General features: G+C 39.7%; 1 protein-coding gene across 3 annotated transcripts in view; it reads left to right on the forward strand.

Annotated features, from left to right (window-relative positions):
* pfkfb4 (6-phosphofructo-2-kinase/fructose-2,6-biphosphatase 4) overlaps positions 1 to 27,639 on the forward strand; it is an 81,860-nt gene that overhangs the window by 47,183 nt on the left and 7,038 nt on the right. For 2 of the 3 annotated variants that reach the window (XM_062970019.1, XM_003217693.4), the window contains exons 2-14: positions 1,131 to 1,247; positions 2,822 to 2,918; positions 3,331 to 3,397; positions 11,772 to 11,846; positions 13,043 to 13,099; positions 15,223 to 15,344; positions 16,328 to 16,535; positions 17,109 to 17,255; positions 18,653 to 18,757; positions 20,360 to 20,489; positions 21,407 to 21,469; positions 23,356 to 23,420; positions 26,810 to 26,901. In XM_062970019.1, the coding sequence (XP_062826089.1) occupies positions 1,131 to 1,247; positions 2,822 to 2,918; positions 3,331 to 3,397; positions 11,772 to 11,846; positions 13,043 to 13,099; positions 15,223 to 15,344; positions 16,328 to 16,535; positions 17,109 to 17,255; positions 18,653 to 18,757; positions 20,360 to 20,489; positions 21,407 to 21,469; positions 23,356 to 23,420; positions 26,810 to 26,869 (1,313 nt within the window). In that variant the 3' untranslated portion in view covers positions 26,870 to 26,901. The remainder of the gene's footprint in view (positions 1 to 1,130; positions 1,248 to 2,821; positions 2,919 to 3,330; positions 3,398 to 11,771; positions 11,847 to 13,042; positions 13,100 to 15,222; positions 15,345 to 16,327; positions 16,536 to 17,108; positions 17,256 to 18,652; positions 18,758 to 20,359; positions 20,490 to 21,406; positions 21,470 to 23,355; positions 23,421 to 26,809; positions 26,902 to 27,639) is intronic. The other variant, XM_008105165.3, reaches the window with a different exon arrangement.

Here is a 27,639-nt window from a genome sequence, read left to right on the forward strand (position 1 = left end):
AGACAGTCTTTACAGTCTCTGATTCAGTTATTTGTTTTTCTTAGGACAACAGAAAGCCACTGTCTTTCAACCTGAGCTACTGACTTGTTTATTTTTGCACCACTTTTTAGCCAAATGTAGAAATAATAGTCCTCTTCCTGACACTGTTGTTGTAATACTTATTGATGCAATATATGTGGTGTAGAGAGCTAGCCTGGTGCAATTTTTTTGAGTATTTGATTAAGACTTGGAGAGACAAAGATTTGAATCCTTTCTCAGCCATGGCAACCCATTGGGTGATCACTCTCTCTCAGCCATATTCCACTGACTAGTATTGTGCAATAAACACCTGTATGTTGTAGCATCATGAGAGCTGTTATGTGAATATGGACATGATGAAACTATTCAGTTCTGTTTCCCTCACATGTAAATTCATGCCATCATGTGTTTATTCTCAGTTGGGAATTGTTTTTGTTTTTGTAGTAAAGGGAATAAATCAGCAAATCTGAGATAATGTAAAGGTTTTCCCCTGACTTTTAAGTCTAGTTGTGTCCGACTCTGCGGGTTGGTACTCATCTCCATTTCTAAGACGAAGAGCCAGCGTTGTCTGTAGTCACCTCCAAGGTCATGTGATTAGCATGACTGCATGGAGCGTCATTACCTTCCCGCCAGAGCGGTACCTATTGATCTACTCACATTTGCATGTTTTCGAACTGCTAGGTTGGCAGAAGCTGGAGCTGACAGCAGGAGCTTACTCCGCTCCCCAGATTCAAACCACCGATCTTTCGCTCAGCAAATTCAGCAGCTCAGCAGTTTAATCTACTGCACCACCGGGGGCTCCCTAAATCTGTGATATCTTGAAAAAAATTAATGTCAAAGCTTATATATTTCTTAGATTTATAAATCCTTGTCAAAACGTTAATGAGTTGATTTTAGAAGTGTTGGTTAAAATGAAATCTTGCAAAATTCACATAACTCAGTTGGACAAGGCTTTTGCTGGAAAAATATCAGCACTGTCGACAGAACTGCAGTGAGAAAAACAGCATGCTCATGTCTTGTATGTTTTTCAATCACATTGTGTAGACATTACTAATTATATCTTGAATTTTTGTTTGACACAAATGCAAACCATTCTTCAACTTTTTTTTCAGTATGTATGACCAACTGCCCTACACTGATTGTCATGGTTGGTCTCCCAGCAAGAGGAAAGACTTACATCTCAAAGAAATTGACTCGGTACTTGAACTGGATTGGCGTGCCTACAAAAGGTGAAAACCCTTTTCTCTCTCAGCATAAACAGATCAGGGGGAAATCGTGCTGAAAAATCATTAACAGTAGCAACTTTATACAGTTCCAGAAATGTGCATAGTGTTTTACAAAGAACAGAAGGTGGTTCTCTGCCTCAGCATTCTAGCTTAAGTGAAACAACAAAGAAAGGTAAAGTCATGATTATAGGGAAGGAAGAGATCATTGCATGAGTTCCTTGTGTTTAGGCTTTGCCTGTGGCTTAATTGCAGTAGGGTGTTAGAACTAGGAACTTGAAACACATGATCCATAGATGAGCTTGACTTTGAAGGAAGTAAAGGAGATGGAATTATTCAGGAGTGTAAGTGATAGTACTTTCAGGGATGATTCTATAATAAACTGGTTTGGATTTCAAACCCTGATAGATCATGATGCAAATGACCTGTACCAAACCTTTGGCTTGCATTCCCACCTCATGATGGCAGATTTTAGAAGTGATTGCTACACTTGTTAAATTAACTGTTGCTTGTTTTGGTCAACCCTGTAGAACTATAGTTAATAATAACAACTCAATTTCAAACTGGATTTTCAGGGTTGTAATTCTTATAACAAATGTGTATGGTGTAGTGGCTTGAGTGTTGATCTATGACTCTGGAGGCTAACATTTGAATATTAGCAATGTAAACTTACTAGGTGGCCTTAGAAGAAGGCAAAGGATTCTGAATAAATCCTTTCCCACCCCCACCCCCTTCAAAACAAGCCTAGGGTTGCTGTGGAGTCACCACAGGTCAGAAATGACTTAGGCACACAACAGCAATATTTTTATCTCAAATATTAGCTGAGAGAGGGGCGATAGAAGTTGAGAAAGAATGTCTGGTCTGGCACCACTTCAATAGTTCATGGGAAATGTGATTACTGTTATAAGCAATAATAAAATAAAATGCCAAAATCAAGTTCGCTTTATGGATTTTTGAACAAATACTTTCAAGCCATTGATGGTTGAATTTAGGGATGCATAACCTTTATGCTGCTTTTCATTTTTTATTCTTTTTTATTTTTTTATTACAATAAAAATAGATGCAATAAAACAAGTATGGAGAGATAATGAAATGATAGCATCCATTAATATTTTTAACTTAAAAACTAGAGTTGAATTACAAATGTTAACTGTTTGCTATAGTTGTTTAAATTTGTTATTTGCACATGGCATTGAATGTTTGCCATTTCTTATTTTTGAAAGCCACCCTGAGACCCTTTGGGGAGAGAGGGCAGGTTGAAGATAAAGTTTATTACTATTACTACAATTTCTGGGCAAATAAGGAGAACATAAGCTGATGGCAGAAACATCCCAATATTGGGAGTCACTTAATTGTTCTGGGGCATGTCCATTCTACATGATGCTCCTTTGTATCACAACCATAAGCCTTTGGAAGCCATGGCACTGTAAACTAGGCCCTTGACTCCAGAACACCAAGACCAGGGTTCGGCATTTAGTTGGCAACTCCTGCCATTTGTTAGCATATGAATGAAATGCAGGAGAAAACGTTCAATGTCAAGTGGTTCAGCGTAGATTGATGTTCTTGATGTTTCCACACAGAATTTAACGTTGGTCAGTATCGTCGGGATTTGGTAAAAACGTACAAGTCCTTTGAGTTCTTCCTGCCAGACAATGAAGAAGGCCTAAAAATCCGAAAGTAAGTTAGTAACATGCCTTGTTTGTTTCCCTTTATGGTGTTGTTTTGATTTACATGTCTCTATGTTCTCTGCATTGGATGCAGCTGTAACCAGCTAGTTATCATTTTGGTCAATGAAAGGGAAAGTCAGATGTCAGATTCCCAGAGAAAATGTACATTGACTCTTAAGAACTGCTTTCCTGTGCTTCGTGATACAGAAGTAATACAGATTCGTACCTTAGGGCAGCTGTATTGGCTGTGGGCTGTACAGCAAGATACTTAGTTTGTTCTGTGTTTATAAAGTATGACTTGGCGAGCGAAATTAATTTCTGACCATTGTATTATAGCTTTGAGTGTGAACTGCCAGGTTTCTTTGTTTAAAAATTCATTGCTTTCAGAAGTGTAATTGTTATATTGTCTCTTTACTTTTAAGACAGTGTGCCTTAGCAGCACTGAATGATGTTCGGCGATATCTTGGTGAAGAAAATGGGCATGTAGCAGTAAGTGTTATTTGTTTAAGAAAAAATGTCCTAAACTTAAGGGAAATGAATTGCCTGCAAACAGCCAGACTCGCATTACCAACTCACTATAAAGCATTGTGTCCTGTTGCAATCTGGGATGCCTTTCTTGGCTCATAGGAGCAGAGAGAACAATATTTCCATCTCTCTCTACATGGAAACAGATTCCTTTTGCCTTCACCTTGTATATACCTCTGAATGTAGGTTAGAATGATTGATTTAGTTAGGCCACAAACACCATTCTCACGTATTACGCTTATTATGCTTTTGGAAGTATTTCTTGTTTGAAATACTTGTTTACTCATATGCCAGTATTGTACATTTTTCACCAGAATGTTTTCATTGTTTTCTTAATCTCCTTCCTTTAAAGTGAAGAAAACATAACTCTCTGCAGTTTCTCTCTTTATAGTGTGAATAAAGACATGGAAATTACAACAAAGGAATTATCCTTGAGCCTTGTTATGTAGCCTTTTCCAATTTAGTAATTTTTTATGATTTGCTACTTCCTGTTTTCAATGTTTTAAACTTTAAATTCAGATCCTCTGTTTTCTGTCCTTTCAAATGATTGTGGGCTGGATTTTGTAGAGAGAGGGCTTTTAGAAAATGTGCTGTTCTGCTTCTCGTTCCTGGTGTTACAAAAGGGCAGAAATGGGTCTGGAATGTGTGGAAGGGAATTCCTTGCCAAGAAATTTAAAAAATCTTCCCACACTTTATATATAACATTGCTTGTTGTTCAGAAATGACTAATTCAAGTCCACCTACATCATAGCCCTTTGGGAAGCTTGAACCCACTCTTCACATACTATGAACCAAGCCTGGATTTCTGTGGGATTTACTCTCTGGTCTTGTATCTGTAATCCCTGACAGGAGAGCTCAACTGGCTCTTCTAGGATAGTTAGTAAGTTTGTAGGGCTCTGGCATCATTGCTCCAGTATTAGAATTGTTAACATTCATCCCTATATTCTTTTCCCTTTGCTGTTCCAAAGGATTGTTCTTGGCTTGATAATTTTTCTCTACTTTTTGTACATTTATATTTTAAATTCTGAAATATAAAGAAGTTTCATATTGTGATGATCTTCCATTTTTAAAAAAAAAATCAGTTTGAGCTCTGATATTTTAGATCACAATCTTCCTGAGTCTTATAAGCTAATACTGTACTTTTGGCTATTTTTTGTTCTTCTGTCTATATATGTTTTGGTGCATATTTGCTTATGTTATGGAAGTTTAGTAGAACTGAATACCTATTTTTAAATTGTGAAGAGATCATGAACTAGTTTTGATTTACAACAAAATTACCACAATGTAGAAAATATTTTGTGTACTTTTCCATGTTTGGCACTGAGCATTCTGCTGTCAGTGGTACAAAGATTCCTGTGATCTATCTTTATGGTAGAGTACTACTTATAATAATAATATAATAACAACTTTATTCTTGTATCCCATCACCATCTCCCCAAAGGGACCCGGGGCGGCTTACACAAGGCACAAGGTGCCTAAAAGAAGAAATACAACACAATATAAAATACAATTGAATAAAACACATAAGCATGTAGCAATTACATAAAACTCAGAATAAAACAGTGCTCATCCGTCAGTTGCAATAGCTAATGTAAACATAGCCAGGCTGTAAACAATAGGGACAGGGAATGGGAATAAGTATGGAGCTGTAACCATGGGATGAGGGCATGGGATAAAGTGCAAGGCTGAATAACAAATTCATAGATCAACGTGGAGTCCACGCCATGTGAATGTGGAGAAGAGCAAACCACAGACCATCTATTACAATGCAGTCTGACCTCTGTCACATGCACACCTTCTTATAGCAACACTAGAGGCACTCCAAGTGACCAGCTAGAAGTCAAAGGACATTTAGTATAATGCCAAGTTTTTAAATCTGTTTATGTTTTTAAATACATTACAACTGTACCCTCGGTTTGCTTCTGACATAATAAATAAATAGATCAACTAGGGGCTAGGTGTTTTTTAAAAGCTTGTTTGAATAGCCAGGCTTTCAGGTCCCTTCTGAAGTAGGACATTGTGAGGGCTTGCCTAGTCCTGCTCACTTCAAAGGATCAGTCTGAACGCAGATCAGAGATGGCTGCTCTCAAATCCAATCTTTATTGAAGAACACATGACTTTGGAAAAGTCAGGAATGACCCAATGTTTACATACAACTATTTTTATAACTTTTGATGCTACGTAACACCACACGTAAATATCATCATCAAGTCCCACCCCCAATATCACATTACTACCATTTTCACACACTAGACCAATTATAATTGTTTATACTTTCGGCCCCAAGTTCCCAGGCATATTCTATCTTCTTCTGCCAGGTGCTCCTGGGATTGTTTATGTTATGACTCCCAGTTACAGGGCTGAATTACCAAAGCCCTGTAACTGGGTTCCATGACATGGTGCCCTCCTTTTCTTCGTCCTCCTCTTCGGTTCTTCTTTCATCACAAGCCTGAAACAAAACAATAATTCTATGTGTCCATTTTGTCCAAAGTACCCATATATTTTTTCAGTAAGCTACGATGGAATACAGGGTGTATTTTCCCTAAGCTTTTTGGCAATGCCAACTGGAAAGTCACCTCGTTGATAACACCCTGTATTCTAAATGGTCCAATATATTTAGGGCCCAATTTTTTCGAAGGTAGCCCCAGTTTGATGTTTTGGGTACTTAGCCACACTAAATCTCCTTTCTCCAATTTATCACCTTCCACCCTCTTTCTGTCTGCGAATACTTTATACTTTTTATGTGCTTCTTTTAAGGATGCAGTCACTTGACTCCAGCATTCCATCATTTGCGCTTTCCATTTCCCTGCCTCTGTTCCCTCATTCTCTGTCCATCTCGGCAGCTGGGGCAGAGGCTGTAGTTCATACCCGTAAACTACTTCAAAGGGGGTTTTATTTGTTGCTGAATGTATAGTCGAATTAAAAGCTAGTTCTGCAAAAGCCAACCACCGAGACCAGTCATTTTGTCTCATGTTAGAGTACATTCGAAGGAACTGCCCAAGTGTCTGCTGAGTACGTTCTACCGCCCCATTTGTCATGGGGTGAAAAGCAGAACTTAAACTCCTTTCTGCTCCTAGCAATTCCAGGAATTTTTCCCAAAATTTTGCTGTGAATTGTACTCCCCTGTCACTGACCACTCTACTGGGACATCCATGCAGTTTGTAAATGTGGTTTATGTACAATTCAGCTAGTTTCTCGGCTGATGGTAGTTTCGTCAGTGCTATAAAGTGGGCCTGTTTAGAAAACAGGTCCAATACTGTCCAAATATAACGATGTCCTTTGCTAACCGGTAGTTCCCCCACAAAGTCCATAGCTACACATTCCCAAGGTCTGGTAGGTTCTGCTACTGTTTGTAATAATCCCAGTGGCTTCCCTCCTCTCGATTTATTTCTGGCACAATCATCACATTGAACAACATAATTTTTTATGTCCTTCCTCATCCCTGGCCACCAGCAATGTTTTGCTATTGCTTTTGTTGTTTTTGTAATTCCTGTATGACCAGCGCTTTGGTTGTTGTGAAAACGATGCAAAATCTTGATCCTTAATGTTGCTGGGATATACAGTTTCTTGTTCACAAACCAAAATCCCCCCTTCTGCTCCCCCTGTTCTGCATTGGATGCGATCCACTGGTCTCCTTCATAAGACTGTTTCAGCTCGTTTCCCCAATTATCTTTTCCGTCGAGTTCAACCATAGCAGTGTTCTCCTTTTGGGTTTGTGCTCTTGTTCTGACAGCTAAACCCCATTGTTTGTCAGAGAATATTGTTCCCTCTTTTGCTGTGGGTATTCCTTCGTGTTGAGGCATGCGTGAAAGAGCATCTGCCAAGACATTCTGCTTCCCCTGAAAAAACTTTAATTGGAAATCGAACCTGCTGAAGTATTGTGCCCATCTAATCTGTTTGGGGGACAATTTTCGAGGGGACTTTAAATACTGGAGGTTCTTATGGTCAGACCAAATTTCAAATGGGATTCCGCTTCCTTCGAGAAAGTGTCGCCAGCATTCTAAGGCTTTTAATATGGCTAGTGCCTCTTTTTCCCATATCGGCCAACATCTTTCAGTTTCGCTGAACTTCCGGGACAAATATCCACAGGGTTTTAAGTTCCCATTTTGATCCTTTTGCAATAGTACTGCCCCATACGCACAGTCTGAGGCATCGCAATGGATTATGAAAGGGCTCCTGATATCGGGGTGTTTTAGAATGGGTCCTTCTGTGAAGCATTCTTTTAGGGTTTCAAATGCCTTTTGGCATTCTGGCGTCCAACTTAGTTTGGCGCCAGGAGCTTTTACTTTCGCTGTCTCTCCTTTCCCTTTTGTTTTTAAAAGTTCAGTAAGGGGTGCAGTTATTTGCGCGAAGCCTTTTATGAAGGATCTATAAAAATTTGCAAACCCCAGAAACGATTGCAATTGCCTCCTTGTTTGAGGCACTCCCCATTCTTTTACATCTGATACTTTAGCTGGATCCATAGCTAACCCTTCTGGAGATATCCGATACCCCAGAAAGTCAATTTGAGTTTTATTAAATTCACATTTGGACAGTTTTGCGTACAGCTTTGCTTCTCTTAGTCTCTGCAAAACTTCCCGGACCAATTTCACGTGCTTTTCCTTATCTTCAGTCACAATCAAGATATCATCAAGAAATATGAATACCCCTCTGTACAACAATGGGTGCAGTATTTCATTTATAAGCTGCATAAAGCACCCGCCTCCATTTTTTAAACCGAAAGGTAAAATTTTATATTCAAAATGGCCGAATGCGCAGGAAAATGCAGTTTTCCAAGTATCTTCCGGTTTGATCCTTAATTTATGATATGCTTCAATTAAATCAAGTTTAGTAAATATGCTCCCTTTTTTCAATACGGTAATTAAATCCTTTACTAAGGGCATAGGGTATTTATTGTCCTTAGTAATTGCATTCAAATTTCGATAATCAATGCACAATCTTAGGGAGTTGTCTTTCTTTCTCCTGAATAACACTGGGGCCCCGAGAGGAGAATTGGATGGCTTAATGAAGCCCCGCGCCAGGTTTTTATCAATGTATTTCCTCAATTCCTCCTTCTCCTGCACAGACATGGGATACACTTTTGGTTTTGGTAAGTTTGCTCCGGGGGTTATTTCAATTTCTACTTCTATATTCCTTTTGGGAGGTAATTTACTTGCCTCTTTCTGATTGAACACATCCACAAAGTCTCTGTATTCAGGTGGCAATAGCAGTGGGTCTATTTCACCTTCTTCATCTCCCTCGTCCTCCTCTTCTGCAATCTTGCTTATCTCCCATTGCGTCTGCTGTTCTTTAAATGCTAGGCTCTTTCCTCTCCAATCTACTTCGGGATTTGCCTGTTCGAGCCATGGTATCCCTAATATTACGTGGTATGTGGCAATAGGGGCTATCACAAAGGATATTCTTCCTTCCCATTTGCCTATTTTACATGGGACCTCCCGTATTTCCTTTGTAGATACTTCCCCAGTAGCAACTGATCCGTCTAGCTGCGAAAATGCAATTGGGGAGTCAAGCGCCATCTGCTGGCATTTCAACGCTCCTGCTAACTCTGGAGTTATAATATTCCTGGAACAACCACAATCCACAAATGCCTTGCAGGTGGCCCGATTCTCTAGCCCCGAGAGGCAGATTGGCACTACTATCATGCGTTTGTCCCGACTCACCAATTTTTCTGAAGATTCTGGGGCTTGCACCTCCTCCTCCGCACGCCTCCCGGTTGCTGGCTTGGGCTTTGAGGGTTTTGGCGGCTCCCCCTTCCGTGCCCAGCATTCTGCTGCTCGATGGCCCGTCTTCCCACATACAAAGCATCCCGGTTTAGGTTTGTTGTCGTCTCCTCTGGAGGGAATCCCCGGCCTCCCTCCAGGTCTTTCCTGCTTCCTCGTTTCTCCTCGACCTCTCGCCGCCGGTCTTTGCTGGCCGCCGCTGCTCCTGAAGCGCTTTACTTGGGCCAGGGTGGATTCAACGCGCCCCGCTAGTTGAATCCATCCCTGGAGCGTTTCGGGGTCATCTCTGTGCGCTGCCCAGCTGAAAATCTCGGGGCGTAGTCCCTCTTTAAATAACTCCACTTTGGTCACTTCAGACCACTCTGGTACCCTTTCCGCGAGGTGTAGGAATTCCTCTGCGTACTCGGGCACTGTTTTGTCCCTCTGCTTTATTCCTTTCAGCTGGTCTCGAGCCCTCAATTGCTCTAGCCGGTCTCTGAATCGGTTTTCCAGTGCGGCGAGGAAGCGGGGCACTGACCTCAGGCATGGGTCGTGTCTGGCATGGAGTTGCACGTACCAGCTGGCTGCTCCTCGCTTTAGTGTGTTGCCGATGGCTCGAACCCTGCTTGCTTCGGAGGGGAATGTGTGTGCATTGTCTTCCATGTATCCTCTGATGCTAATTAGAAAAAAGTTCAGTTCATCTGATTCCCCTCCGTATTCCAGTTTGAGATCTTCTCTTCTTGGCATCCATTCTGCGGCCCGTTGATGCTGTCTGGGAGGCATGGGGAAGGGTTGCATCAGGTTTCCTCGGGCGGCTCCTTGGAACACGCCGCGCCCCACTCCGGTGGTCATTCTGCGCGGCTCCCGAAAGTCTGCCGCCGCTGTCGGCCCTTCCGCCCATCCGCATACTGGCCTCGCTGTAGCCCCCTCATCTCGCCTTTCCTCGTCGTACGGCACATCCTCCTCCTCTTCCTGGATCCCCCGCTCCTCTCCGCCTTCGCCTGCAAATCCACTGGACCCGATCCCTGGCCCCAGTGGCCTTTCCACCCCGACGCCCATTCGGGGGGTTGGGAGCTCTGTTGGGGATGGCGGCCTCAGAGTTCCCAGAGCTCGCTGGCGCTCCACTTCGCGCGCCATTCTGTCTCGGAACTCCAGCTCCTGCCAGTATTCCTCGTCTCCCTCGTCCCTTGCCGCCGCGGGACTCTGCGTTGAAGCTCGCTGTCCCCTCTGGCTCCAATCGCCTCCTTTGCTTGGCTCTCTCTCGGCGCCATATCGGATGTGCTCTTTTTGGAGATTCTCTTCCAATATTGGCACTATTCTCCCCACGCTATCCGACAGCCTGGATAAGTGAGTTTCCAGGATGGATAACCGCAGGGCCACGGTCTCCGGCATGCTTCCTCCAGATCCCCAACTGGTTTCTGCCGCCGCCGGAACGCCTCTTCCCCCTCTGGGAATCCTCTGGGTCACGCCGTCCGGCTTGGGGTACCCCGTAGAGGAAGCTATGGCTTGCAATGTCTCTTCTGCCAACGGCAGAGCTCCCAGCGGAGGCCCCTTTGCTCCGTCATGGCTTTGATCTCCTTCCCTGCTCATTATCACTTCACTGCAAATTTGCAGGAGGGTGAGAACGGGATTCCTGACTTAATTGTCCTGCTCACTTCAAAGGGTCAGTCTGAACGCAGATCAGAGATGGCTGCTCTCAAATCCAATCTTTATTGAAGAACACATGACTTTGGAAAAGTCAGGAATGACCCAATGTTTACATACAACTATTTTTATAACTTTTGATGCTACGTAACACCACACGTAAATATCATCAAGTCCCACCCCCAATATCACATTACTACCATTTTCACACACTAGACCAATTATAATTGTTTATACTTTCGGCCCCAAGTTCCCAGGCATATTCTATCTTCTTCTGCCAGGTGCTCCTGGGATTGTTTATGTTATGACTCCCAGTTACAGGGCTGAATTACCAAAGCCCTGTAACTGGGTTCCATGACACTCCCTGGGGAGGGTGGTTCAAAACTGGAGAGCTGGGACCGAGAAGGCCCTCTCCCTTGTCCCCACCAATTACGCTTGAGAAAGTAGCGGGACAGAGACGAGGCCCCCCATCCAATTTCAGAGCCCTTGCCGATTCATGGGGGGAGGAGTGCGGTCACGTATATAGGCAGGACCTGAACCATTGAGGGCTTTGTAGGTAATAACCTGCACTTTGAATTGAGACCAGAAACTTATGGGGAGCCAGTGGGGCTACTTAAGTAGGGGCATCGTGTGCATCCTATAGCTACCTCCAGTTAGAAGCCTGTAAACTGAGTAATTGATCATATCCAGGGCCAGTATGTTTGGAGGGGTTTTGCCTTCCCCTTAAGTTGAGAGAATGTGAATTGCTCATTGAGTTTCCATAGCTAAATAGGAATTTGAACCCTGGTCTCCATAATCATACTCCAGCTCTCAAACTATTACACTATTTGGCTCTCAAATGTATGCTTAGAATGATCTTTGCTCTTAGTGTTAAATGTGTATGGAAAATGTTTGTCAAAGATATGCATGGCAAAGCTATTTCACGTGATTGCTGATGCATGTCTTTCATGTTTTAGCTACATTTCCCTTATTTCTTCCTTAATTTCCTTTTGTAGGTTTTTGATGCAACAAACACTACAAGGGAACGTAGGGAAACCATCTATAAATTTGGTGAGGAAAATGGATATAAGGTGAGTTAACAAATGTTTTTGCTCTGTACATTCTTGTACAGCTTCTTCTCCATTGAATTGTACTAATACGTACTCATGCTGTTAATGAGTAGCTCCATATACTGGTAGTAACTATTAGTGGTAACTCATGCTTTCATCAGATCTATTAGAAGAGTTTTTGGTGGCAATATGTATACCCTTTTTAGAATTTCTAATAGCAGCTTTTAACTAATCGTCTTTTCATGTAGCATGTCATAGATGCCTTATTAAATTTAATCACTTTGTTCACATAGCTTCTCTGTAAATGAAAGCTGGAGGGGGAGGGAAATGTTGAAAGGAGGGGAACATTTTCTTGTCTCTTAATGTTATGTGTTTTTGAGCTGACTCCAACTTAATGATTATCGTATCCTAGGGTTTTCTTGGAGATAGTTATTCAGAAGACGCTTATCCTGGCCTTCCCCTAAGGCCGAGAGAGTGTGACTCGCCCAGGGTCATCCAGTGGGTTTTCATGGCTGAGTGGGGATTTGCATCCCAAATCCCACAGTACTAATCCAGCACTCAAACCAATATATTACACTGCCCCCTAGTTTCATCATACATCCTTAAAAAGATAGCTTAACAAAACCCACTTCTGGTGTACTATTTTGTTATTGTTTCATCAAAACAGATTTTGTTGCAAAGAAGTGGGGTGTCAATGTACCCTTTTCAACATTTCGCTGTCATTGGGGATATCAGTTATGCATTTTGATCAGGAACAGAACTTGGAAAAGTTATTCTTTCAGATCCAAGAACCCCCAGGCAACATGATTGCTGGCCAGAAATGACCAGGGTGAGCTGGAAATTGTAATCCAAATAAATACTGCTTCCTAAGCTCTGATCAGGAATCTGGTCATGGTGGAAGGAGCCTTCCTTATGGCTTTAAGGCTCCAAGTTGTTTTGCCCTCTGGCTCCCCAAAATGACCTGCTCCTTTCATTTGTAATTGTGTCATTAAAAAACTGCTGCCTAGAAGTGTCCCAGAGTAACTGGGAAATACAATATGTTTTCTGTCTAAAGAGTGATGGTGTGATGGTATTTAATATCTTATAGGGGGCTATTTCAAAGCAAAACAAACCTGGTAAAAATAAGTATGCAAATGAATCATGACTCATTTTGTTTTATTAATCAGTTTTCATTTTTTCTCGTCTTTCATAAATGTCAATTCCCATTTGGATGCAAGACTTTTTTTGTGGAATCAGTATGTGTTGATCCAGAGGTCATTGCTGCAAATATTGTGGTGAGTAGTAAATACATTTTTTAATTCATAAGAAGGGAAACGTTTCTGTTTTCTGTATGCACACCAAAGCCACACATGCAATATCGTTGTTTCCCTTGTCTGCCCCCCCTCCCTTGCAATCTTACCTACCTTCATATTCTATTTTGGCATTGTGGATTTTATATCACTTGCTTTTTAATCCCGTTACCTGCAGATATTCACATAAGGAAGTCCATTCCCCTATTGCATCCTGGAGTTTTGTTCTTGATGGCTCCTTTTGCAATTCATATACTGGACAATTATGTGTTGTTGTTGTTTTACTTGGGATATTAAAAGCCCTCAAAATGTTAAACCAGTATAAGTAGCAGAGAACTTCTTTTGTGTCATTATACTGCTATGCTGTTTATTCATACTTGGGCTTCTGTTCCCCTCCACTGTGGAGGAGGAGAGAAAAACCTGATTCATCGAGATCTTCCTGTTATAAAATCTTAATGTAATTTGATGTTTAATAGGCTTTTCTTTAATCCCTCCTTATTATCCAACATTTTCGCTTATCCAACACTTTTATTTTTTAGTGATTGCTTTCGGGGGGGGGGGGGGGGACCAAAATTCTGTTTGCCTACACTTGAAAAATACCTAGGGCCGGCTCTGATAATTGGTCATACAAGTGGGTTTTTTTTGCCACCCAAACTGAAGATTAGGAAGAAATTCAGTAATGATTGTACTTCACTTTTTAAAAAGTACTAACTATTCAATGAACTCTAATTTTTTTAAATATACGGCTTAAAGGCAACCAACTGTAGGCTGTATTTGAGAAAGAGAAAATGGCAAAGCATCATATGATATTCTGTGCCTAAGAAAGCCCCATGAAATGTATAATAAGTTGACAGACGCTCATACTTAACTTTATATAACTTTTTAAAACTAAAATCATTGTTTCATAATGTTGCAAAGTCCTTTTATAAAAACAACAACAACAACAAACATATTAGAAGGGGACTAGGGCATTTGCATGTATAATACATGCAAATCAGTGATCACAGATATAAGAAATGCTATTTACCAAGTCAGAACATTTACTGAGTGTAGGTTTTCAAACTGGAACCACACATACCTTTTTCTGAAGATGTTAGAGATGATGGATATAAACTATCTATAACCATAAGGCACCACAAGGGCCATTCTGTCCAATCCCCTGCTATGCAGGCAAAGCACAATCAAATCACCCCAACAGATGGCCACCCAGGTGTCAGGACCCTGATTTCAGGGCCTGTACTCTGGCGCCAGAAATCGAGGTCGCTGACATCACAGACTGATAAGGCACCTGTGGTTCTCGGCCCTGAAGAGAAACGGATGGTGTGCTTGGCGGGAAGGATTGCGCGGGGTTTTCTCTAGGCGGGAATTTTATTTTGAATGTGGTGGGAGTGTATATAAGGGAGTCCTGGTGAGCCGACTAGCAATCTCGGCTTTATGAGTGTCAAGGTATCCTACAATAAAGTTCTCAGTGATAACAGAGTGAGTCTCTTGTGTTCATTTGGGAGCGGCTGGAGTGAGCTGACACCCAGGCTCTGTTTAAAAGTCTCCAAAGGAGGAGCCTCCACCACTTTCCAAGGCAGAGAGTTCCACTGCTGAACAGCTCTTATGGTCAGGAAGTTCTTCCTAATGTTCAGGTGGAATCTCCTTTCCTGTTATTGGTCTGCTCTGCCAATTAATTGTAGTTGTTTCTCTCCATTTTCCTGGGAAAAACAAACTAGTGTTCAGTTTCAGACAACATTCTTCGAGATTCTTTTGGGGTCACCCAGGGATATAAATGAATGGAAGTAAAACGTGACAAGAATATTGGCCTGACCCAGGACATGCCGTCAAAGGCCAAGAGCATTCTGGCAAGTGAAACAAAAGGAAGGATTTTCTGGGGATAACAGTTAAAGAGCCACATTATCCTCCCAGCTTATATTGAAGTTTCAAATTGTTTAAACATTTTGAAGTTAGAGTCTCTGTACATTTATATCAAGAAGTTCTGGTTCTGTTGATAGCATGAATCTTTCTTAAATTTGACATTAAATGATTAGACTTTTTGCTCATGTGTTGCATACCTTAAGGCTTCTGAGGAATATTTCTGTTTTTTTCTTTTCTGCCTCAATTAGCAAGTGAAACTGGGAAGTCCTGATTATGTTGACTGTGGGAGTGATGAAGCTACAGAAGACTTCATGAAAAGGATTGAATGTTACAAGAATTCATATGAGACACTAGATGAAAATATGGATAAGTACGTGATCAGTAAAATATTAATATTATGCATGTCATTTAGCTTCAGAATCTTAAATAGTCTCTGGAACTACTTGTCACAGGGATGCTGAGCTTGTGCCTACTTAGGAATTTATGTTTATGGGGGGGTTTCTTGACTGAATTCTCTTCCATATGCAATGATTCTGTGACTGTGGAAAAATAGACCCCCCCCCCCCCCCCAAATCCCCATTGGAGAATTACATACAGAAGCCGTCATGTGTTCTTGGACTGGCACAGTCTTCCACTTCAGTAGCAACCTAACTCTTGTTTTTCTGCTTTGTAAAAATTTAGCCTGAAAAGAAGTAGGTAAGAAAACAATAATATTCCAGTTCCCTTTTACTTTGCAACATCTTTGTCATTAAGTTGTCTGTAGGCACTTCTTCTGGTATGGAAAAGTAACTGAAAAGAAGTATCAAAACTGAAACTAATGTTGCAGTAAACGGGGACGTAAAGAATGATTCAGCAAAATGGAGAAAAACAGTTCTGAGTGTCTGTTTTCAGAGATGAGTTTGTCACAATGAACATGCAATATATCTATCTCCCATTAACTGTGGTTTGGGCACATAGTTCTGTACGTCCTAAGAAGTTTGCAGATGAACAGAAATAACTAAAGAAGTTCATCTCACTGAGAACTGAGTAGTTTGATAGGCAGAACTGCAGATACTCTTCTGGGAAGGAAATAGGAACATGAAATTGGGTGGAATGGTATGGGATGAAGCCAGCACTTTCACCCAGCTAGAAACCTACCAAGGATCTCCCAAAATTGCAACGCTTGTCCTTATAAAATAAAGAAATAGTGTTTTCCAATAATATCGTTACTTGTTTTTCTAAAGCAAAATATTATCCTAAACACACTCTGTTGTGTGTTTAGGGAAACTCATTCCTGATCTCTGTAGGTATACGTGAAAGTACTAGAGTACATACTGTAATTCTTAAAAGCAGTTTTGTCTCTTATCATAACAGGGATCTTTCTTATATTAAAATAATGGATGTTGGAAGGAGTTACCTTGTAAACCGAGTAATCGACCATATCCAGAGCCGGATTGTTTACTACCTCATGAATATCCACGTCACTCCTCGTTCCATCTACCTCTGCCGACATGGTGAAAGTGAACTAAATCTAAAGGGAAGAATAGGAGGAGATACGGGGTTGTCTCCAAGAGGAAAAGAGGTATGGCTTATTTGTCTAGTATACTTTTATTTCTCTCTCTCTCTCATATTTAACCACTGCACAACTAGATTTAATTCAGAAAGTAAATTTCAAAACATGTTTGCTTTTGCATACACGGCACTCCATGCAGTCATGCCGGCCACATGACCTTGGAGGTGTCTATGGACAACGCCGACTCTTCGGCTTAGAAATGGAGATGAGCACCAACCCTCATGACTGGACTTAACGTCAGGGGAAACCTTTACCTTTACCTTGCTTTTGCATACCTCCCAAGATTGAAGATCAAGGCAGGGGCATGTGACCAGACAAACCTTAAATAATGGAGTCTTGTTATGCTCATTGCGGTGGGTGGGAAGCCACTTGTATTGGTCAGGGGACCCCCAAGAATTGTTCAAATGTGATACATTAGGGATGCAGCATTGATAATTTAACCTAGTTTGAGGGCCTTTTGTCCATGAGTGGATTTGTTCTGTTGGATCTGAGCCCAAGGATAGTCTCATCATCTCATACTTTGAAGAACTAGGGCATTGTCATCCTCATGTAACTCCTTTTCCTTCTCCATATCCTTTGCAGTTTGCAAAGAGCTTGGCACATTTCATTAATGAGCAAAACATCAAAGATTTGAAAGTATGGACAAGCCAGATGAAAAGGACTATTCAGACTGCAGAGGCCTTGGGAGTGCCTTATGAGCAGTGGAAAGTTTTGAATGAAATTGATGCGGTAAGATACTCTCTTAGTTGCAAACATAAAGTGTGGTTTTTTAATTATTGAAAGAGAAATTACTTTCATGGCGCAATAATAGAACTCCTGAGGGCTTTGTATCTTTTAGAGATTAAGCCTTGAAGGGCTGAAAAAACATTTAAGTTGTACAGCACCTTGCTAAGAAGATGTGTAAATAAATAGCATTATATAAAAGCATTATTACAAAATAAGGAATGTTGGCTTTGAGGAGTTCTTCATTACTTTATTTTAATAGCGTTTTATCAGTTAGATCTGACATGTCTCATTTCAGATGTGCAGCTTATTTCAGAAATGTTTTTTCAAAGCAGAAGTATTTGGTAGCTCACCTTCTCAAAAGTTTAAAATAGAAATAATAAATAAAGACAAAACTATGGTTTTTTATTTTTATGAGAAGAATATTGTGTGTAGCAATTTGGGCTGATATGACAATGCTCGTAATAGAAGCAGACTTTTTTTGGGAAACAATATTTTATCAACTGCATGTGAGTGAATCACATGGCAGTCCAAGCAGATGAGCCCGAGTTTCATTATGATATCATTCAAGAATTTTGATGAGTCAATGTGTCCACAATGAGAAAAACTCTGGCAGGTAGTGTTCGGATCTAGTAAACTTATAGTAATAGAGTGTTATGTTGATAATGATGAGCATTTGCATAGGGCTGTGCGAAACGGCACAGAATCTGTTCTGTTTTCAGGTGCCCTTCCCCAGTTCTGTTTTCAGGAAGATCTGAATGGCATCCCTCCTAGTCTCCTGGAATCTTCCCGAAAATAGAATGGGGAGCACCTGAAATTCAAAAAGAAAACAGAATGGCGCACACCTAGATTTTTCATGTTCAATTATCCTTATCAAGAAATCTATACCGTAGATTTATATTAGTCTTCTTTAGGTAATAATCACAGGCCTGTCTCTTGGTCTCACCACCCAGAGGCACATTTTGTGAGAATGCAGGCAATGTCTTTCTCAGCAGTTACTCCCAGGATGTAGTATTCCCTTCTTAGGGAGTTTAGGATGTCTCCATCCTAACTCTCCTTCCACTTGCACACAAGCCTTTGAGGTTTCTGGAACTTCTGGAGAAGGATCTTCTGAATCTATTAAAAAGCTTTGCTTTTTATTAGTGTCTTTATTAACACCTGTCAATATTTTGATTATGTTCTTGAATTCCATTTGGGAGTATCAAAATGTAAATAATTATAGGCAGAAGGAAGGTTTCTCTCCATAGAGGAAATGTGAGCCTCAGCTTGAAAGAGAAAGAATGGAACATTGTCCCAGTGAGTTCATGACAGAGAAGCGATCTCAGCTGGGAATAGCAATGTCTTTCCTGGTCTTCTGACTGTTAAGGTACACTGATGTTCTCATGTTTCCTCTGCTTCTCTAGGGAGTATGTGAAGAAATGACATATGAAGAAATTCAGGAAAATTACCCATTAGAATTTGCATTGAGAGACCAGGACAAATACAGATACAGATATCCGAAAGGAGAGGTATGTTTTTTGTTTCATGTACTTTTTCTTCTCCTAAGCTAAGTGTTTACAAACACTTGTTAGGTGAGGCTATCTGGACATAAAGGTAAAAAATGTCCCTGTGAGTTAAAGGGCATAAAATGCTATTCCTCACTAGTTATGCATACTATTAAAGTGTTTCTGCACATGTTACCTTGCCAAATTATTGAAAATGATTCTCACATTCTCATTTGTGGAGTGATATTTCATAGTAGTGGTAATCCCATTTCCTTATCTATTCCAAGCTGTTTGGTTTGGATTCTGAATGGGACTAAAAAGCTGATTTTTGCAGATTTTGAAGGAGAGAGAAAAGCTTTCTCCACACATTTGAACATGTGTGAGAGAAACATGTTGTGAATGCATGTACTGATCCCCTGGCCGTATTACCACTGCTTCCAGTTTGGACCTTCATTCATTAAGTGGCATGTCTGAAGAGTAAATCTGTTCACATTGGTGCTCTTCTCCCCTTCATGTTTTTCAGCTGATTTCTGGAGGTGGTTAGAAAAAAAGCCATGAGGTTGAGGGTGTGCTACCTCCTTGGCCTTTTACATAGTGACATTAGAAGTGAAGCATTAATGAAAAGCATTGATTTCAAACAGCTGTTGCTATAGTTGTGAAATGTGCAACCCGTGGTAGTGTTGGCTAATTCATTACTGCTACCATGAGTTGGATGTGTGATCATAATGCCTAGAACAATACTGAGATACAGATGGCTTTTGTTTGTTGTACAAGTCAAAAGTCATGTCGTAACAGCTGTTTAGTAAGATGGAAAGTTTTCTGGAGTTGTTTGCTAACCTTTCAGGGAGAGAATGGGTGTGTGTTTGCTTCTCTCTACATAGGTGCACTTCCTCTCTTAATGGCTCACACTGGAATTGCGCCACTCATGCACTGTTCACATGTTCCTGTTAGCAGGAGGGATTAGTTCTGCTTCCCCAAATGTGACGGAGTTCAGAGCTTCCGATTAGATAAAATTGCTTCTTGAGAGATTAATTTGTACAGAAGCATTACATGTTCCCTAAAACATAAAAAACATGGCCAACTTCTTAATTCTTAAATGAGCCCACAAAGAGTAGGCATGCAATTTGTCAGGTTACACTGGTCAACTCACATTTTAGTGCCTTAAATGTTAAACCCATTTCTGGGTATCTCTGACCTGCTTATTCCAAAAATGGCACCAGTTTCCCCCTATCAGCTCTAGTTTTTGAGATACAGAACATATGCAACGGGAGGAGAAGGAGGTGATTTATCAACACAGGATTGGTTGATAAAGACTTAAAATAGTGTATAACTACTAAAATAATGTATAAATATTAAAATAAATATAGTGTCCCTACTTCACGGATTTTCACTTATTGCGGGTGGTCCTTGAACCCAACCCCAGCAATAAGTGAGCGAACACTGTACTACCCAAAGTGTGTGTGTATCCCATTCTTCCTCCTATGTCCATAATACATTTAGGACCATGCTGATGTACTGCCTCTGGTGCTAGTGAAACTGCATATATGTCTTGCTCTGGCTGATTCAATAGAGTTCAAATGATTTATATATATTTCTAATTCCCCCTCCCCCTCCTTCTATTTCCAGTCCTATGAAGATCTTGTTCAGAGATTGGAGCCAGTAATTATGGAATTGGAAAGGCAGGAAAATGTTCTTGTAATCTGTCACCAAGCTGTTATGCGCTGTCTGCTTGCTTACTTTCTGGACAAGCCTGCAGGTAGGTGCCATAAATACAGTATGATCATATCATGGAGATTTTCCACTTTTGTCTATCAGTAGACATTTCCATGTGAATTCTTCCACTTGCTATCTTGTCTCACGAGAGCAGTATATTCTCAGAGTATAGGGTCCCTTTAAATGTGTACTTTTCACAGCCCATTCAAAATTAGTATCGCATGGTCCAGGGAAAGCTGTTATGTAACTCAGGCAGACTTTGAAAGAGTAACTTTTTTTGAGTGATTGATTCTTGGAGGTGTACTAACAAAAAGAACTTTCCAAGTTCTAAAATTCATGGAGGACAGTTGTGATCATCCATATGTTGTGGGTCTACAGTTCCCATCAACTCAAGCCGCAGAGTTACCAGTGAGTTACCATAAATGTTGGGAAGGTTAAAGTTAACCGGATTTAACTGGAATGAGATCTGCTTTTGCAGATGATATCCGATAAAAATTCTTTCTAAGAATTTATCTTCCTATATATTTGTGCCTGGTGAACAAGCTTTTATTTTGTGTTGTCAAAGGCTTTCACAGCTGAAATCACTGGATTGCGGTGAGTTTTCTGGGCTGTATGGCCATGTTCAGAATACTTCTGGAGCATGGCCATACAACCCGGAAAACTCACAGCAACCCAAGTTTTTATTTGTGTAGACTTTTTATTTTTCATATTTTTATATTGAGTCTAGTATTTTCACTGGATCTCTGCTGTTGAGGTATTGCTCTTATACTGTTCTTTTAAAAGCATGATGTGGGTCACTTCAGAAATTTATTTATTTATTTATTTCAATTACATACATACAGTAATTTAAAATTACCTAGCAAAATTTATTCCTTTAACTATTTTTATGTGGTGATGCTTAAGGAAATAGTTGTTTCTATTATTTACTATCAATTTTTATGTATATGTTTTCCATTTTAGAAAAATTGCCTTATCTCAAGTGCCCACTGCATACTGTCTTAAAATTAACCCCAGTGGCTTATGGTAAGTTTTTCAATATTTTTTCTATAAGGGTATTTATATTGCATCAGCTACAATGATTATGACAAACATTATGTGTCTTTATGATTGCATCCTATTCATGTATTATGATCTGGCACATGCAATCCTAATTCAATTTTGTAGCTGTCCTTATAGGTTGGAAGTATTTTCCAATATGCAGTGACCCAAAGTTCCCCAACTTGCCCTTTGCACAGTGCAGCCCCACCAGCATAGCTACTTCCCTGTCTTCCTTCTCCCTGAATAACGGGTTTTGTGTGACAAATGTTTGAATTTTGAATGTAGACTGATTCAGAAAAAAAGTTCTTGTTTTGTCTGTTCCAGAATATCATGGATACTGAAAATTTGGAGTTTTTATTAAACAAAAATGGATTTTAAAATAAAACAGAATGACCATTATTTAATAAGTCCCAGATGCTGACTCTGGAGACCAGGGCTTGAATTTCTGCTCAGCCATGGAAACCCATTGGGTGACCTTGGGCATGTCACACTCTTTCAGCCTCAGAGGGAGGCACAAATCTGACCAAGAAAACCCCAAGATAGGTCCACCTCATGATCGACTTAACTCAGACATCAATTGAAGTCATGCAACAACAAATAAGAGGATGAAGACAGAACTCTAGCGACATCTAGTGTCCAAAATCCATTATAGATCATAGAAAGTAGGAACCTTTCTAGTTTTTTTTTTTAATGAGAGCATTATTGGTGTCAGTTCAGTGTTGGGGTTCAAGGTAATCACACACTTAACAGAATTAAGGAACAGGGTGACCCATCTAACAGGAAAATATGCAGTCTTGTTTCCAGGCAATCAAGGATTAATGGTCTAGACGAGTGGTTCTCAACATGTAGGTGCCCAGGTGTTTTGTCCAACAACTCCCAGAAATCCCAGCCAGTTTACCAGCTGTTAGGATTTCTGGGAGTTGAAGGCCAAAACATCTGGGGACCCACAGGTTGAGAACCACTGGTCTAGAAAGATAATCGTGTTATGTATACATTTTATAGGATCATACTAAGCCTTTCAACTTTGCAGTAAGATTATTTTACCCAAACTACCAGAGACAGTCATTCAACTCTACTGGGTGTTGTCCCTTGGACTGAAAGAGACAGTCTTTTTAATACAGTATTAAAAGACACTTGCAGTGCTGCAGTACTGAAAGCAAGACCATTAATTCCAGAGGTTGTCTATGAAGCAATATTGTGGGCACACCTTTCTGGCATGGGAATCACTGCAATACATATCCTTCCAATGATAAAGGTTAGAATTACCCTTGAAAGGGTTGTAGAGGTTGAGCATCCCTGATCTGGAATTCCACAATTCTCCAAAATCCAAAATTGTCCAGATAGATGGTTCAGAAAGGGACACCTATACTTTCTGGTGAAACTGCTTCATGCATAAAATTTTTAGAAATATTGAATAAAATTATCTCCAGACTATGTATATAAAATGTATATGAAACATAAATGAATTTCATGTTTAGAGTTGGGTCCCATCTGCAAGATATCTTATTAGGGGCATATGCAAGTATAGGCATTGATATTGGAAATAAAAATACAAAAGTCTTCTCATCCCAAGCATTTTGGATAAGGGATACTCAACCTGTATTTTGACTAGGCTTTCATAGCATTTCCTGATGGTCATGGGAAGAATATTCTTACATTAACTATCAGTAATATTACAGGGGAACAGTTCACACACAGAGCTTTGTTTCACTGGAGTGCATTAATTGGGGTCTACCAGTGTATCCCAGTTTGTGATGAGGAATTAACATTTTGAACAATAGTGATTGGAGAAGGAGATCTTTTGCTTTTATTCTGGTTGTCCTTGTTGACATAAAGTAGCAAAACATCTAAACATTGATATTTGTCTACAGGTTGCAAGGTGGAATCCATATTTCTGAATGTTGAAGCTGTCAATACGCACAGAGACAAACCACAGGTAGGATAGTTTTACTATTGCAAAGGTAAACTTGGAATTCTAAAAAGGAGGGAGCAGCACTCACCTCCCTCCCACTGCTTCCCTCATTTCTTTAGGAAAAATAGGACACTAGACAAACGTTTTAAGTTACTCTGTACAGGGTTTAGTTTGCCTCTTATTAGAGTGAGAATTCAGAAATAACAAAAGTCTTGTTCAGGCATTGTTTAGTGGTTCAGATCAACATAGGGAGGAGCCTTGCCCCACCCCTTTCCTCATTGTGGTGAAGAGCTGCTATGACAGGATCCTCGTGGCGATTTGGATGACCTTCACATACAGACTCTTCGGATTTCTCACTTTCCTTGTCAGGCAAGTGACAAAGAGGGCGGGCATACTATCTTGCCCTCTGTATGCGTTTGTATTTGCTTTTATGTGTGAACATTCAAAATAATGCATTCTGCATTTTTAATAAAAAGAAGAAATGGTTTCACATTGTTCTTTATCCCTATTCACATAATCATATTTTCTAACATTTCCCTACAGGTATTTTAATTTTTCCCTTTTTTGCAGGGACATTTCATGGACTTTGTAGGCAGTCTTCCCACACTAGATCTTCTCATTACTTTTAAATTCACTTCAGACATGAACTGCCAAATCCTCAAATGATATTGATGGGATTGTGAGAGCAGGAGCTTTGACGGTTGATTATTTTTTTGTTCTGTTTCACTTTGAATTTACTCTCTGTCTGTTCTTTGTAGCCGAAGCTCATGCTTTATTTCTGCGGTGTCCTTAAAGTTAGTGTGAGCCATAGTTAACACTAGTTGCTCACTTTATAAGAAGGGGTCTACATGGCCTGTCCATTTCAGTATTATATTGCACATGTACCGCCCATTTAGTAGTTAAAATACCATCATTATTTGGCTGAGAATAGCTCCGTATACATGCATATGCATGTAGTTATAGATCTGGACATACAGTGAGAAGAGGGCAAGTGGTAAAAAACCCTCTTTATACCGCATATTATTTCCTTTGTCTTGATGCTGACAAATGTTTGTGGTTGAAGAACTCAGGATTAAAGTTTATATCAGTAGCAAATCCCTGTAATAAGTGTCGCATTATACTGAATTCAGTGGGATTTTTTTAAAAGGCATAAATTCTGTAAATAATAGGAAAATGAAACATTTTCCCCCTCTCCTATCAACAGCAAAAATACTGTGCTCTGAACTTTTCTCACTTGTGCTTTGACATCACTTAATCCATGGCTACTTAAAACGGCATTTTTAAGACAAAAATCAAACACTTGTATGCAATATATTCAAAGATTATATTAATTAACAAGGTACAGAATCAATAGTAAATTTATAAGTGTTTTGATAAACACTACTAAATGCATGACGATGTAGCATCATTGATTGGAATGCCTGGGACAAACCTTACAATAGTCAGTTGGAGGCATAGCTTATTATTGGATTTTGAGAACCAGAGAAGGATATTTTGCAAAATGAAGCTACTTAATTTTACGATAGCGTGGCATCCATTTGCCTTCAGTATTTGTCTTTCTTAGAATCTCTTCTCTCTTTTATTTTTGTGAGTTTATGACACTGGTGATATGGCGTGCCTTGTGTGAGTGGATTTGGCAACTGATTGGGGAATCTTTAGAGGAGAGGAACAGATTGTGAGGAGCAACACATTGCTTCCAGTTGTGTTATTTTTGAGCCTCCTTGTAAACGAAAAACTTTCGTTTCCCACAGCTATGATGATTTGCATGTGTCTCTTTGGGTGCTGTTGTATTTAACACCGATGAAGAGTTGATAATAAGCTGTTTTGTGAACACTCTGAAAGCTGTCACAGTTTGGAGTACTGTTGTTTTTGTGCTGTCTCTAGAATGTTTAGCTAACTAAACAGTATGATAAGTTGCTCTGTTGAATCTGACTGCTGTGTTTCTATAACAACTATAACAGCGTTGCGATATCCTTAGCCTTGATGAAAGCAAGACATTATCTGCCATTTGGTTGCCATGTAGCTATTAATTTGCTTTTTTAAACACTGTGAATATAATACAAAAATTAAGGAGCCTTTATAAATCAATTGCAGTTTGGGGACATTCTTCTATAAGATATACAAGTCTGCAAGTCCATGTGTAAGTTTGAGAATATTGTGGCATATCATATTATTTATTGTGATCTAGCTTTTGAATGCCTAGTAAGTTGAAATTGCAAGGGTAAAAATGTACAACTGAACAATAAGAAAATATATTTTGAGAGTCAGGAATGGATGTTGTCCGGTGGGCACAGTGGCTGATGAGGCCAATTGGCATGGCCTGGTGTCACTCTCAGGGTGTCAACCCTAACCCTAACCCTAACTGGTCACGTTTATGGTAGTCAATATGCTGTTTATTCTGTAACAGTAAAGCTGTGCCTTATGATTTGAACTTAATTGTACTTCTACTTTTACTGAGCAAATCCAGAGAGAGGCTTCTAAGAACTTAGGGTTGTCTTTTTGATCATAGCAGCTATGTGTCAAAATGATCCTACGTAGTGAACAACAAAGTGAAATCTGGGGGCCTCACATACTTATTACCAGATTTTGGAGGCTTTTCCAATGTTTTAGGTTATTTGATTGTTAAACCCAGCTGGGTTCTATCCATTCATGGTTACTATTTTCCATGTTTCTTTGGCCTGATTTCGGAGGATGAAACTTTAATAAATCTAAACTTGGGTGGATTTGTATAAATTCCTAATGACAGAGGAAATTGAAAGTTGGCAAGTACTGAATGCTGTAAAGTTCTTAGTAGTAGGTTTAACTACAGTAGAGTCTCGCTTATCCAACGTAAACGGGCCGGCAGAAAGTTGGATAAGTGAATATGTTGGATAATAAGGAGAGATTTTAAAAAAGCCTATTAAACATCAAATGAGGTTATTATTTTACAAATTAAGCACCAAAATATCATGTTATACAACAAATTTTACAGAAAAAGTAGTTCAATACACAGTAATGCTATGTAGTAATTACTGTATTTACAAATTTAGCACCCAAATATCCTGATGTATTGAAAACATTGACTACAAAAATGCGTTGGATATTCCAGAACGTTGTATAAGCGAGTGTTGGATAAGTGAGACTCTACTGTATGTTTTGTCAGAATAATTACACAAGCCACTGTACACACAGGGTCTCCTTTATAAAGTTGGGAGCAAATCCCACTGAACATAATGAATCCTATCTGCATAAACACACATAGTACTGCTAGCTGTATTTGTTAGTATGTTTTTAAAAGATGCAACTATCTTTGACTTTTTAAATATGTGCCAAATATTTGTTGATTTCACCAATTTAGCTAAGTGCTTACAAGGGAAGCTGGCTGACAGTGTTGTATGATAAACATTCTCCTCTGTATTTTTATTCATACGCAGAATGTAGACATTTCAAGAGATCCTGAGGAAGCCCTTGTAACTGTCCCTGCTCACCAGTGAATCCCGTTTCCTGATCAGCAATGAAACATTTGGTGCTGTTTTCAACATTTTACATTGAATTGATTTCAATCATTCCAATCACTTTGGAATCGACTCTTAATAATATCAGTTTCTGTGTCTTACATGGCATTTGGAAATCAATACACACTCAGTTCCTATTGGGCTGTTAACTGGTTGTCCCATTCTGCCAAATTCAATTTAATTGGTTGGACCATTTAATTACTTGCTCTTATGATGTCACTTAATTGAATATTGCTAATTTTAATGCTGATGTTTTATATTCTTTTAAAGGTCATTTGTTTGAATTCTGTTTTGGAGGCTAAAACTGCAAGTTCTTGCTAATTTAGTGGGGCTTTTTTTCTTTAGTGATTGGATTGTTTTAAATAGAAGAGCATAATGTAATTTCTAGTTAGCCTAGCTAACAAGTGCATGAATGAAGTAAATAAGAAAACTAGCAAACTGTTTAACACTGATATTTTTGCAGGTCGTGATGTGCTTGACTCCTACCTTGGTGTGAAATAGTTTTTGTGGTTTTGTCACATTTGATGGATCTGACTGATCAATTTTTAAGAACTTGACCAACTGAGGAGATGCTTGTGATAAATCAAGCAGCTTTAAAAAAGACAGTTACAAAAGCTCAGGACAATTTTAAGATACTTTTAAACAACATCTCAGTAGACATTTTCTGTCATCATAGAGAATACCTGCCATAACACATGCATACTGTGTGTGAAAACAAAGTATGGCTCTTGCTCTGGATTTTACTAGCA

Source organism: Anolis carolinensis, chromosome 2, assembly GCF_035594765.1.
Source record: "Anolis carolinensis isolate JA03-04 chromosome 2, rAnoCar3.1.pri, whole genome shotgun sequence".
Lineage (NCBI taxonomy): Eukaryota > Metazoa > Chordata > Lepidosauria > Squamata > Dactyloidae > Anolis > Anolis carolinensis.